At 42.9% G+C, this 13,180-nt stretch overlaps 1 protein-coding gene across 1 annotated transcript in view; it reads left to right on the top strand.

Moving 5' to 3' along the window:
* The window catches only part of COL22A1 (collagen type XXII alpha 1 chain), a 215,783-nt gene that overhangs the window by 86,188 nt on the left and 116,415 nt on the right, over positions 1–13,180 (top strand). Inside the window, exons 10-11 of the mRNA XM_086609339.1 lie at positions 3,824–3,877; positions 4,657–4,692. Coding sequence (XP_086465465.1) covers positions 3,824–3,877; positions 4,657–4,692 — 90 coding nt within the window. The remainder of the gene's footprint in view (positions 1–3,823; positions 3,878–4,656; positions 4,693–13,180) is intronic.

The raw sequence follows: 13,180 nt of genomic DNA, 5'->3' as shown, positions 1-13,180 counted from the left end.
TTGAATACAAAATAGTTTATATACAAGCACAGCATCAGCAAGTTTTCTGTAACAGGTCCTTAAATGGCTGTCCCACTCCTGCAGGTGAGTTGCTGAAGAGCTGCAGATGTGTGTGACTTCCCTGACTGTAGTGGTCTGGGACGTTTATATAGCTGAGGCAGGACTGTCACAATCTCAGGGAGCCAGAGATGAGATGTCATTTAGATCCAGGCTCTGACAACAATTTGGTACAAATGTCATGATTTGAGACAAATGACTTAGCTTCTCTATCTGCTAAATAAGGCAAGTAGTAGATTTTGCTCCTGACTTGGAAAGATGTTGTGATTAAATGACATATGCCACCCTTGACAGCAGTTCTTGCATTGCTATTGCCAAGAATCAGCTTGTCACAGTCCCTGCTCTATGTGCAGGAATTAATGTTGCTCTCCCCCTCCTCTCTCTCTGCAACATTGCTGAGCTACCCAGGCTACAATGCTGGCCATGGAGAAGAAAGCCAATGCTATTTGCAACTCCTCAGTATTACCACCTGGTACTTTATTAAGGAAAGACTAAAGCCTCACAGAAATAGGAGTGGCTTCTGCATTATGGGGTTGTAAGTGCCCATTGTATGTTTTAGGATCATTCCGCTTGGTTCCTCATTTTTAAGGTGCAAGAGATGTGTTTTTAAAGCTCTGTTGTTTAATGAGGAGCGCCATAAAGCTTTTTTAAGGTAACAAATACCAAATTTTTCCATTTGTTACTTGAATTCAAGAGCTGGGGCTTCAAGAAACACTAAAAAAAATAAATCATAATATCTCTATTATACTCTTAAGTTTTATTAAAACAGGCTAGCAAGCAATTACAGCATAGGAAAAGACTAAGCGTTAATTGACTGAACAGAGAGATGGGAGTAAACAAATGAATAAGGAAAGACATCAGAAAATGGTGGAAACAGGGTGATGTCAGGGCTCTGAATCAAAATTCATCATTTCCTCTGTAGACATCATCACTACTAAGCATCTCTTATTTGGGACTAATTGCAAGATGAAATCTACCCTTAAATAACTGGGGCCCAAGGGGTATTCAGGAAGGCTGCAGCTGCTTGAACATTATCCAAAAATATTTTGCAGGCTGATAGGGAGAAATAGCCTGTGAGAGACTACATGGCCACGTAAAAACCCAGGAAAGCAGCTGGTTAAGCTGCATCTCAAACACAACACACAGCTGGTGCGAGTCACCTGAGAAATGGGTCCCACCAGGGGATACTAATAGGGAGAGCGGTCAGTGTTAAAAAAAACAAAACACCCTCCTTTGCCCCAAAACAGGGTTCTTTGGAGAGGTTGACAAAGGCAGGAGGACTGTGAAGCTCCTTTTCCAAGCTAAGACAGGTTTTGGGGTTAGTTTTGTTTTGTTTTCCCTAGACCAGTAGTAGCTGGTGGCTTTTTCACTCTTTAGCCAAAGAAGGATTAATGGCTGCATGGTTCTTTCAGTTTTCTTTTAAGAAAGGTCAGTTTGAGGGTCTGTTAAGTAAAGTGAACATGGCTGTTGTCTGTCTGAAGATGGAGAGGCTGATGTTCAGGCTCTGCTATCCTGAGCTCCTATAGCATATTCCTTCTTTTAGGGGAGGAGGTTTGGGCAGGTGTTTCTTATGATATCATCTGACCAGTGGAAATATTCGAAGCATATACCCACTGTGGGAAGATGATGAGTTTCTGGTCCTTTCTAATTTAAGTCTCCAAAGGCAGGGCAAAACAGGAGCGCTTGCAGTTATTGAAAAAGTGAAAAAATCCATCAGAGATGAACACCTCTGCCTCAATCATCCATGCTGCCAGAATGAGGGTAACACATGGAGACACAGCGTGCGTGTTTTGGAAGGAGACATAGTAAAGGATGGTATTGGGGAAGAGTGAGGCAGGAAATAGCTTTGGAAGAATTGGCTAACGTGCCTGAAGCTGAGTCCTATTGATAAATTTTAGGTGCTAACAACAGCCCAGACTAATTTATTTTCTTTCCATGCTCGCTCCGCACGCTGCGTTGTTTGCAGGCAGCCAGGCTGGCTGGTTGGGTCACTGGGCTGATGGTCAACAAGCTTCTGCTCTCTTCCAGCACCGCTATCGGTCTGGGTTTAGAGAAAATCACTTTTCCATATGAGATTTGTTTCTGTCCACATCACAGAAACGACATTGCTTACCTGTCTTTGGGAAGTTTGTGAAGTCCAGTGTATTAGACATGCTCTAGTGAGATGTATTTTTTCCTCCAAATAAGAAAGGAGTTTTGATGTACTTAAACAAGATGGTTGCATAAAAACCTCTACGAATTTTGCCGCAGCTGACTTGAATTGACTGTGTCATTGTTTTTGCATATATGCTGCTTGCTCTGTGAGGTCTCTTTCTTTTGGCGAAAAAATGATAAAGGTTAAAGAAAGATACTTTCATATTTTCTATGCTTTCAAAAGCCTGTCTTCATCTGGGGAAAAGAAAGCATGATACTGATGAATGTTTCAGTGTCTGATGCAGCTAAGGACGTTTTTGGGGGCATAGGTCAGGACAAGTTGGATAGAGCTACAGAATTAAATCCTACGTGGGGAGATCTGGGGAGTACAGGGGTCATTGGACTTACTCCTCCAGGTCTGAGACTTTCTGCTTGATGCCATATCTACACTGAAGTCTGAAGCTCTTAAACTCCCTATATGCAAAAGAAGATGAGAGGTACAAATAGGGGAAGACATTGTATTTGATAGTGATGGACGGGGAGCTCAGCACAGCATGTTTCTGGTATGTACATTTAGGTGAGAATCAGGCAGGAGCTGGATGGAGGTGTGTGGGCAGAGCCCTCTGCTCAACAGCAGCTCCTGGTGCTAGAGGAATTGAATGAACTGGTGGCAACACTGCACGTAGCCTTATACTAGTCTTAGTAATGGATATATCCTCAGCTAGTCCTTCTTCCAGCTTTGTGACTGCAGAGCAGTATGTGAAAATGCGGGTATTTTTTCTGCACTTGCTGTTTTTGGCACTGTTTTTAGATTTGTATCTGATTAATATTTATGAAATTATGCATCATCTTTGAGTCTTTATCCCTTTCTCCCTGTGGTTTTTAGGAGACAAGTGAAGAAACTCCAGGTTTAATTTCTCTACCTGTCATAATGTGTATGTTTTCAGTTGTCTGTTTTCTGTGTTCCCTTCCCTCTCTTCCATTGGAGCAAGCAGGGAGCGTGACTCTGTGTGTTGCACACTTCTGAGAGGGAAGGGAGGAGTTATTTCGTGAGAAGAAAATTTAATGGGAATGAAAACGATGGGATTTGATTTTTTTTTTTTAAATAGCCTTAAAATCTTGACAATATTTACAGGTTTATTTTTTCCATATTTTAGGTGTGCACCATCTAGGACTTACGCAAACCACCTTTCCAAGTCCTTTCTGGTTTAATAGAAAATAAAGACATTTGAAGTGCCTCACAAGAGAGAGCTCTCTGCCTTGCCAGTGCACCCTGAAGGCTTCTAGCAGTATTTTAATATGAAAAATAGAATAGAAAATCAATCTGAGAGCTTGGATGTTCAAGTCAGTATAAATGCAAGAAGGTACACCCAGTCCTTATGGCAAGAGCTGAAATCTTGGCAGTAGAGACTGGTGGGACCAGAAGTGTCCACAATCTCAGTCAAACCCTTGTTGCCCTGCTTCCCAAAAAATCAAAGCAACAGAAAGTTGACCACAAAATACAAACACTGGAGTAGTGTGCTTCACAAACGAGTCCAACAGGCAGGTGTAAGAGGAAATCTCATGTTATTTCTGTGCCTGTCAGGAAAGGAATGAATTAACTCCGTGATATTAACACCTTTTCTTTTCCAAGGGAGAAAGTGGCAGCCAAGGGCTTCCTGGACTCAGAGGAGAAAAAGGAGAGTCAGTAAGTAAGAAACACCAGAATGATTTTACATGAGGAGGAGGAAATAGAAGTAGTTATTTCCTCCTTTATGGTGAGAATTTACTCACAGTGGCAATGCGCCCTGTTAAGTATGTTCCCTCTGCTGGGCGTTACTCCCAGGAGGAAGCTGATCTTTCTGGCATTTCTTGAAGGAGGGAGATGGATGGGTTCATCCCTGAATTCGACTGATAACTGACTTAGTGTTGGCCTTCTAATTAAACTATGTGGCTTGGGAGTACTTGATTTTAGCACAGCTGCACATCCGATGGGGACAGTATAAGGCAACTGAACACAAAGAAGATGTAAATCTCAACTCTTTTACATTCAGATGACCAAGATACAGCTTTCCCCAGTTACAATTAATGCAAATGCCAGTCTGAGTTTTTAGGCAAGAAAATCTTTAACCCTATGTAAAATTCATTCTAATAAGGATCATTGGCATCTTTGATTTTGGAAATGTAATATCAGACTCTGCCCTGAATAGAAAATAAGATGTTTTCCTGGCTGCATTGGAGAATTGGGGATACGTTTTCTATTTTAATATTTCACTGAATTATTATCAGGGAATTATACCCACAGAAAATTACTTTCCCTCTAGTAGCTGTCCTGTGACTTGTATGTCTATATATGTGTAGATGTGATATAAGTGGATGGATAGATATATCTCAGATATATAAAACAAAACACAAAATATATATTTATAGTGTCATTTGACATTCTTGCTACCAAATGTACCTTTTCTCCTCTTCTTTCCTTTCTAGGGCAGAGCCTATGGCAGAGGAGAAAAAGGAGAAAAGGTAAGAACTGGCCCTTCATTGGACTAACTAAATGAGAATTGCTTACTCTTGCCTTCTGTAGCTGTGAGGTTGCTTTTGGAGTGCAGGATGTGATAACAGTTGGATCTTTGTAGGGAACTTTTGTATTGTGTTATGCCTCCTTCTGCAGAAAAGCTTTTGAGTGTTCATTGCTTTTCCTCTTCATGTTCTCTGAGTTTCCTTTGTGCATTGGCCATGTAAAATGCTATCAAATTTAAATCATAATCTTTGCATTGTGTAAGCAGCAGTGAGTTTGTGGAGGATAATGCAGTAAAACAACTGGCTGGAAGGATGAAAAACAAAGGGAAAGTATAACTTTGAGTTTATTGAATTTTCAACAGGATTAAATTTGGGTCACGAGGAGACTGCCACACTGTTTCTTTCTGTTGGGTATTTTCATTAATAACCTGAAGGACAAAAGCCAGAGTATTTCCTTACTGCAAATATTAGGCAGGACAGAGTATTAAGACTTGGAGGTTAAAATTGAGGCTACAGAATAACTGTTGAAAATTGCTAGATATCTATCTTGGAAAATACATTCAGTGGTGATCAACAATAGGAAACAAGTAGCATGACTGGACTAATTTGCATTTAAAAAGATGTTGTTTTCCAGGCAATTCTGGCACTTCCCATTCCCCCCAACAAAATGAGACTGCCAACCGAGACTGCAGAGGAGAAGTAGCTCTTTCTCTCTGTAGCTCCGTATCACACCTGCTTGTAGGTGTTTTCCTTATCACCAAAATGAAATTTCAGATTGTGGGGAGCAATGGAAAAGATTGACAGGAGAGTCTAGGAGACAGATAGATGTATTAAGGAAGAAATCATGGTTCATACTGAAAATGGGATTAAGAATCTGTGGAGCTGTATTCCAGGGGGTCTGTGGCTACCCGATTGCTTAGGGAATTTTAAATAATATTGGATTGTGGTCTGAAAGGAAGAATGCTGCACTGGCGAAAACACGGCATTTATGGCCATTACATCTTCTCATTTGTTCTTTCTATGATGGTGATATATTGATTGTATATAGTGGTAATGCATCATGTGAAATTACAATCTAAATGAGGGTTGCTCATGGCAGGAAATATTATTGAGCTGGGCTAGAGACATGGGGGCTATAAAGCACATATTTCTGCATCCATCTTCCTGCAGTCCACCCACTGACAACCGCTATTTAGCCTTTGAGACTCAGGATTCAGCCTTTGGAAACCAGGTCGCATTTGGTAGGTGGTGAGAGTCAGCAGTCTGATGGGAAGCATGATGTTTACAATATGAGTTGTGCTGCAGCTGAAGCAAGTTCCTGTTTCCTTATGTTTTGATCTCTGTAGAAAAGTGTTGGAAAACATCACTCCATCTATATTGTTGTCATGCCTAGAAAAATAGGTCTGCAAGTCTGGATTGGAGGGGAAAAAATAAAAAGACCCCACAGTATGTGCAGAACTTCTTTGAGTGGGATAGCCAAACAACGTTGACTGGCCCAAATGAATGTATAGGCATGGACACCCCTGAGTTTATGGCCAGCTTGTTCTGTTTATTTGGTACTCGTGCCAGCCAAGGCAGCTTGTCCTTGTCTGTGGAGGAAGTGTGTTTGGTACCTAGTGTGTTTGTGCCCCGCGTCTGCCCAACGGCTGAGTTTCAGTGCTGCTGCTGATGGAAAGCACAGATATATCAGCTGTACAATGCTGACTGATTAAAAAGGGAGCCTCAGGATATAGAATCCTAGAATATCTGAAGTTGGAATGGATCCATAAGGCTTGTTGAGTCCAACTCTCTGCTCCTTACAGGACTATCTAAAACAAAACCATATGACTAAGAGCATCGTCCAGGCACTCCTAGAACTCTAACAGGCTTGGTGCCATAGCCACTTCCCTGGGGAGCTGTTCCAGTGACCGACCACACTCTCACTGAAGAAACTTTTCCTAATGTCAAATCCGAACTTCCCCTGACACAGTTTATTTCCATTTCCTCATGTCCTATTGCTCGTCACCAGCACCTCCCCCTCTGCTCCCCTCTGCTGCCAACCTTGAGGAAGTTGTAGACTGTGATGACTTCACCCCTCAGCCTTCTCTTCTCCAAGCTGAACAAACTAGGTGACCTCAGCTACTCCTCGTAAGCCTTGCCCTTAAGGCCTTCCACCATCTTGGGTCACTCTCCTCTGAACAGACTCTTAATAGTTTGATGTCCCTCTTATATTGAGGCACCCAAAACTCCGCACAGTACTTGAGGTGGGGCTGCACCAGTGCGGTGTAAAGTGGGACAGTCACCTCCCTTGACCAGATAGCTATGCTGTGCTTGATGCACCCCAGGACACAGTTGGCCCTTTTGGCTGCCGGAGCACACTGTTGACTCACAGTCAGCTTGCCATCAACCCAAATCCCCAGATCTCTTTCTGTGGGGCTGCTCTCCAGCCTCTCATCCCCTAGTTTGTGTGTATAACCAGAACTACCCTGTCCCAGGTGGAGAATCTGGCACTTGCTTTTGTTAAATTTCATGTGGTTGATGATTGCTCAGCTCTCTAGACTATCGAGATTTCTCTGTAAGGTCTCTCCACCCTCGAGGGAGTCCAGAGCTACTCCTAGTGTGGCATCGTCAGCAAATGTACATTTGATTCCCACGTCCAGATCACTTATAAAAACACTAAAGAGCACTGGCCCTAAAATTGAGCCCTGGGGAACTCCACTCCAATGAGCCCTGCTAACTCCTGTGCAGAAATGTGCATGTGCAGACCAAATAATTGTGGATAGATATTAAAAAAAGAAAATAACATAATGCATCTGCAGGTGCTCATGTAAACTGCTCTCTCAAGTGGATTTCCTGGTTAAATGTGATTCAACTGCCACCGCTCTGTATTGGATCTTAAATTTCCACTGTTGACTGTCATCTTTCAGCCCTTGGAGTGTTTAATCCCAGTGGCATTAGATGTAGTCTGTCATATTTCTGCTCATAAATCTGTGCCCCTTTACTGTGTGTTCATTCACTTGTTTTGCACACACTTATGTTATTGTACTGATTATTATTAATGGGCAAATATCCAATTCTGAAACACGAGCACCATGAAAGGCAATGTTTTGGCTTTATTCTGTAGGTTATTCAGATGGCCTGGTCTTGCAAGGTTTATAACACAAATCTTCAAACTTCTGTTAATCCAAGAGGAGTAGGTGCACGAGAGGAGGGAGGGCAGGAGGAGCAGCCGTAGAGTGTTTTTAAGGATGATTCGAGCAAGACAGGCTTTCAGTGACTCTTGATCAAAGTCCTGTTTGACAAGGGAGGTTCCGTACAGTATGAGGTCTGCATTCCTGGGGCACAGCCATCCACATCACGAGCCTGATTATCCTTCTAATGCCTCCGTACAAAGTTTAACTTAGAGGCTTTCAAAAGCTTATGCCCTTTTCTTGCAAGGTACAGAGTATAATTCAGTGGTGCTGAGCCACCTTTCTAGTGTCTTAAAGGCCAACGGTAGTGAGAAGGCTCTGCAGGTGGAAAGGTGCTTGGAAGAAGCAATGACTTTGGAGAGTATATCATAAAAATCTGTCAGACTTTGAGTGATATTGAGATATCAGCAGGAAATAATTTTTCACTGTTTCTTCTGTAGCAAAAGCTAAGGGGAAGCAAATGAAACTAGCTGATGGCAAGTTTAAAATGAACAAAATGAAGTTGCTTTTCATACAGTAGGTATTGGAGCTCCTCTTTGCACTCTGCTCTGGAGGTTAAAATTTCTTGTGTTTAAAAAAGTGCATATGAGTTAAATACAGAGACACTTGTAGGCATCTGGTCACTACAAAGACATTGTCTCTGCTTCAGGACATTAGCAAGTCTCTGCAAACTGTGATCGGTGATAGAAGGACGGTAAACTGGAGAAATCTCCCATAAAGCCACTGCTGCAGATGGAATCAGGGCTAGCTAGACCTTTGGCCTTACTGCTCGTAGCTGTTCCAAGACTTTTCTACATCTTGAATATCCCTAACATCCTCTTTGTGCAGGAGGGGACAGAAGTTTCCATAGTCCATTCAGGGCTTGGGCCAACACTGACTATCGCTGTCGAAGAAGATGAGTAGGAAACACAAGAGATGTGTCATGAAACAGTTGAGTCAAGTGATCACTGCTGTGATTTTCCACAAGAAAGAGAAAACTAACCAGGAGCACTCACCTTCTCCTGCAGAGGTGGTGGATGAAGGTTTCATTATGGATTACAGTGGGACTTCCCTCACTAATGTGTTTCCAGGAGCTTTCCCTTTGTGCTTTATCTGTTTCCCTTCAGGCTAATAATCATATACACAGCAATGAATTTGAGGAACAACTTTAGTAAATTAAGTCTATATTCTCCTAACAACGTTTTTTTTCATGGTAAAGACTTGCTCTGATAAAAATGCAGAAGGATTTTTGTAAGATTTCTAACAAGAATAAAACCTCTGAAGTGTCTTGGCTTATTAGAGATGCAGTGACTGCAAGACCATGCACAGAAGAGAAAAGCAGGCAGATAGTTAAGGCTCTGGGATAGGCTGCAGGACACCCAGGCTTAAAACTTGGCTCCAACAGATTTGCTGACCTTGGGCAAAGCAGCTAGCCTTTGTTCCTGTAAAATGAAGCTGGAGATTCTCTTTCCCTCCAGGCTTTGTATATCTTGCCTACTAGATCCTTCAAACAAAGACTTTGCTTCCCCTTCATTCACTTGTCTTCCAAATTGGAGTTATTGCCATTTTTAGGGCTTCTGGAAAAGCTGTGGAAATCTATCCTGTTAGATACAGTCTATCCACACAGAGCCCTGTGCTCTCTGTCTTTGCCCCGAGGTGGATGAGTCTAAGAAAGGTCTGACTCGAAAGCCACGTAACGTTTTTACCCCAGTGCCGTGCTGTCAGCAGGACTTACCAAATTAGTGTGAGCGTAGTGCCTCTGGCTCAGGGCCAGCTGGCATCCCATGGCTTGGGGCACAAGAAAATAAGTGCAGTTCTGCCTGCAGAAGGTGCCGCGGACATAGCTGGAGTCTGATATCGCACGCTGGTTTGGTGACAAAGGAGAGCTTTTGCTTGAGGATTTTTAAGGGATGCATTTTGGGACCAGAATGGCTGCGTGTGTGACTTGGCTGCGGGTAAGGCTTAGGCTGGAAGTGGTATTTTAGAGACAGAGAGCTGTAATAATGTTTGAGAGGCAGGTCCCTGAGAGTCAGGGAGGGAAAGCAAGGACCAGCTGTACCCTGAAGGAGATGGAGCTAGGAGCAATGCCATGACTGGCAGGGCAGGGATCTACCAGCCAGGGCTTATCCCATAGCACCCCAGTAAGGGAGCAGGATGGGTCAGTGATGACAGCCAGGTTCAGCTGAGAGTCCAGATCATCAGACTGGTCTGCCATATGAAGCATGTCTGAGTCCAAGCCAGGAAGGTGATTCTGCAAGTTGGGGTCTGGGTTAGCAGTGTAATTGAAGTAAGGACCAAAGGTGAGAGCCTCTGCTTAAAAACAGCATCAGTGCAAAGGAGAGGGAGCAACCATCTGAACTCCTAGAAGCAGGACGTGCTCTCTGAGGACTTCCACGATGTGGAGCCTGAGCTTGCACAAACTAAGAATTAGTCCTTCTTTCTGCAACTTCCAAATAAAACTAATTATTTCTCCAAGAGACTATGTGTGTACCCTTTTCACTGCTGAAACCTTGAGCCAGGTGCAGGGAGAATGCTCCGGTGAGGTTACAGGCCTTGTTTGGGCTGCTGTGGTGTTCAGACACTGTCACCAAGTCCCAAAACTCTTAAATGTCACCTAGTTTACCCAGGGCTGATGAGCTGAAGGACAACTCTGAGAGCCTTAGGAAGCAGCAGGAGCATTTGTGCAACCAGGTCAGTGGGCAGCACTCTTTCAGCCAGCGCATCTTGACAGCAACAAGATGGGAAAACATCTGCAAATTTAGAGGTACTACTGAGTTTGAAGTTTGAAATCAACACAAAACCCCAGCTGCCCAGTAATTGGTACCCCTTGGAGACAGTGGCTGCAGAAACATTGCCTCCTCAAGGTTTGATTCTTAGCACTCAGATCTTCTTTAGTTTATTGCAGAATAAAAAAAATAATGTGAGCATAGCTCAAACTGACCTAATAATGAAAAGTGAAAGTGCAATATCTGCAGGTTTTTTTTTCCTTATTATTTTTTTGTGCTGGGAATCATCTCTCTCGGGAACCATTCTTAGCTACTGACTTCATCTGGTTAAGGTCGTTCAGCACTTAACCTCTCAGCCCAGCACTTAAATATCTGTATAATAACACCTCATCTACTTTATAAGGCTGTCATGCAGCTCACTGGAGCTGTTCATATCTGTGATTTCTTTTCTGAATCTTCTGATTAAAAGGTGAGGTGTACTAATCTTAGTATCTACCTCACTATGAGTATGTTCTGGATACTCATGTATGTGAGCAGTTTCAGTCTGCACGTTCAGTATTTTTGAGTCCTCTTAACTGTAGTTAAAGTACATTCTGCACAGCTAAATAATTGTGGTTTGATGGAGTTCTTTTTCTTAACAATAATTAGAGGGTTTTAGATAAATTCTGTGGTTTTCTGTGACCCAGAATAACAGCTGCAGATTGTAATAAACGACTCGAAGCCAGATCGCATACTAATTGTGCATCGTGACAGCTTAATTCTCAGCAGTGCAAGAATACTAGTTACTTGGGTGGTTTTTCCTTACCTAAACTTAGAAAACATTTGTTTCTTTTCAGCATTGGCCCCTGGCTGGCAGGTACATTGCTGGTGTATAATGACATCTACTGGCAATCCCAAGTTTGCAAAGTCTCCAGCACTTGTTTCTTGGGAAGGTTTCTCTGCCAAGACCCACTGGCAGTGCGGAAAGGAAGCACAGGACTAAGAATTGCCAACTTTGTGCTTCTTCTGATAGAATAGCTGGGGGAGGGGGAGGAGGAGGGAACAGGTTACCTTGATTCTGTCATTGATAACTGTTGTTTGAATGCAGGAGGCTCCTGGGAGTGATATTGCAGTGGATAGATATGGATTAGCTGCCTGTTAGGTGGAAAATAGAAAAGCTTTCCTAGCAGTCTGGAGCATCCACCCTGAAGTGAATCTCATAGTCTGATGAATTAGAGAGAGCCGAAGCGTTACACATATCCTGGGTCTATCAAAGGCATCTTCAGTGTTCCCTGCCCCTCTCCTTGCTGCACGTTTTCACATCTATCTGGTTAAGCAGCCAGATTTTCCCTTTTTCACTAATCAAAGGTGCTGCCTGGCTGAGCTTCCTTGTTGATGACTGAGAAGGTGCAGGTGGCTTGTTCATGGGCTTTCTGAAGGTGCAGCATTGTGTTTCATATTGTTCTTTACTTGTCCAAGTACAACGCTGGACATCCTTAATTTCCCCTTTTGGGTCTCTCACCCTTGTTGTTAAGCACTACCTAGAGATTTTATGTCTCTCAAAGTCCGCAAGGCCTATTGTCTCTGGCTTTGACAGAAAGATGGTGATTCGTGTCTCAGAGCCAGCAGGGTCAGAGACGTGGGGACTGGGATAGGCTGCAGGACACCCAGGCTTACGACTTGGCTCCAAAAGATTTGCCGACTACATGCAAATAGTAGGATGAGAAAAATTAGGGTTTTTCATGATAAATGTTTATTTTCCTTGGGAAATGTTGTGTGGACCATTAGTGGTTGTTATTTCAAGAGAATCTGATGCATTTGATGTTGTGAGTGGGTTTGGGTCTGTGGAGACTCAATTTGTATTTCTGGCTGTATCTCATTGGCTCCACAAGGGATCATGGCCTTTGCTTTTCACCTTCTTGTACCTCAGTGTTTGAGTAAAATGGCAAGAATGATCATGACCTTTGTGAGACACTCTGAGGTGAAAAAAGACCTAGGGAGCAGCATCAGTTTATGAACAAATACGTCTGTTGGACCAAAACGATGTATAATTTTGGCAAAGACTTGACTGAGCAGCCTCAGGTATGTTTGGCAGTCAGCAGAGGCATATCACTGCAAGTTTTAAGAAGACGGTGGTAAGACTTAAGGCAGGATTCTGTCTCCAGTTTGGCCATGATATTTAAAGAGAGATGTGGAGAGATGTTGTTCAGTGCAGAGAGCAATGAGAAGAATGATGGGTGATTTTGCAAATTTAACCCGCAGAGAGAGACTGAAAGGAATGGGCTGTGCAAGGAGGTGAGAAATCATGGACTAGATAATGTGGTTAAACTTGAGGAAAAGCTTTCTCCATATTTCAGTGAGGTGCTGGAAGAGATTCTAAGGGGCAAATGTGGAGTATCAGTAGCAGCAAATGCTTAAGAGCAGATCGGCACTGGAGTTTGGAATACCCTGACACAGTACTCCTCTGCCCTAATGTGCTCTTCTGAGAGCTACTGAATTTTTTGAGGGTTGTGTGGAGGCCTGAAGCATCAGGAACTTCCCAGAAGCAGAGCAAAAGGAATTAACAGATTTTTCTTGCAAGGTAAAATATCAACATACTATGTGGGAAATCATCCACAAGACCAGAACTATTTTCTG

The sequence above is a fragment of the Tauraco erythrolophus genome, chromosome 3 (assembly GCF_009769465.1).
Source record: "Tauraco erythrolophus isolate bTauEry1 chromosome 3, bTauEry1.pri, whole genome shotgun sequence".
Lineage (NCBI taxonomy): Eukaryota > Metazoa > Chordata > Aves > Musophagiformes > Musophagidae > Tauraco > Tauraco erythrolophus.
The sequence above is the reverse complement of the archived record's forward strand: the minus strand, read 5'-3'. Positions and strand labels throughout refer to the sequence as shown.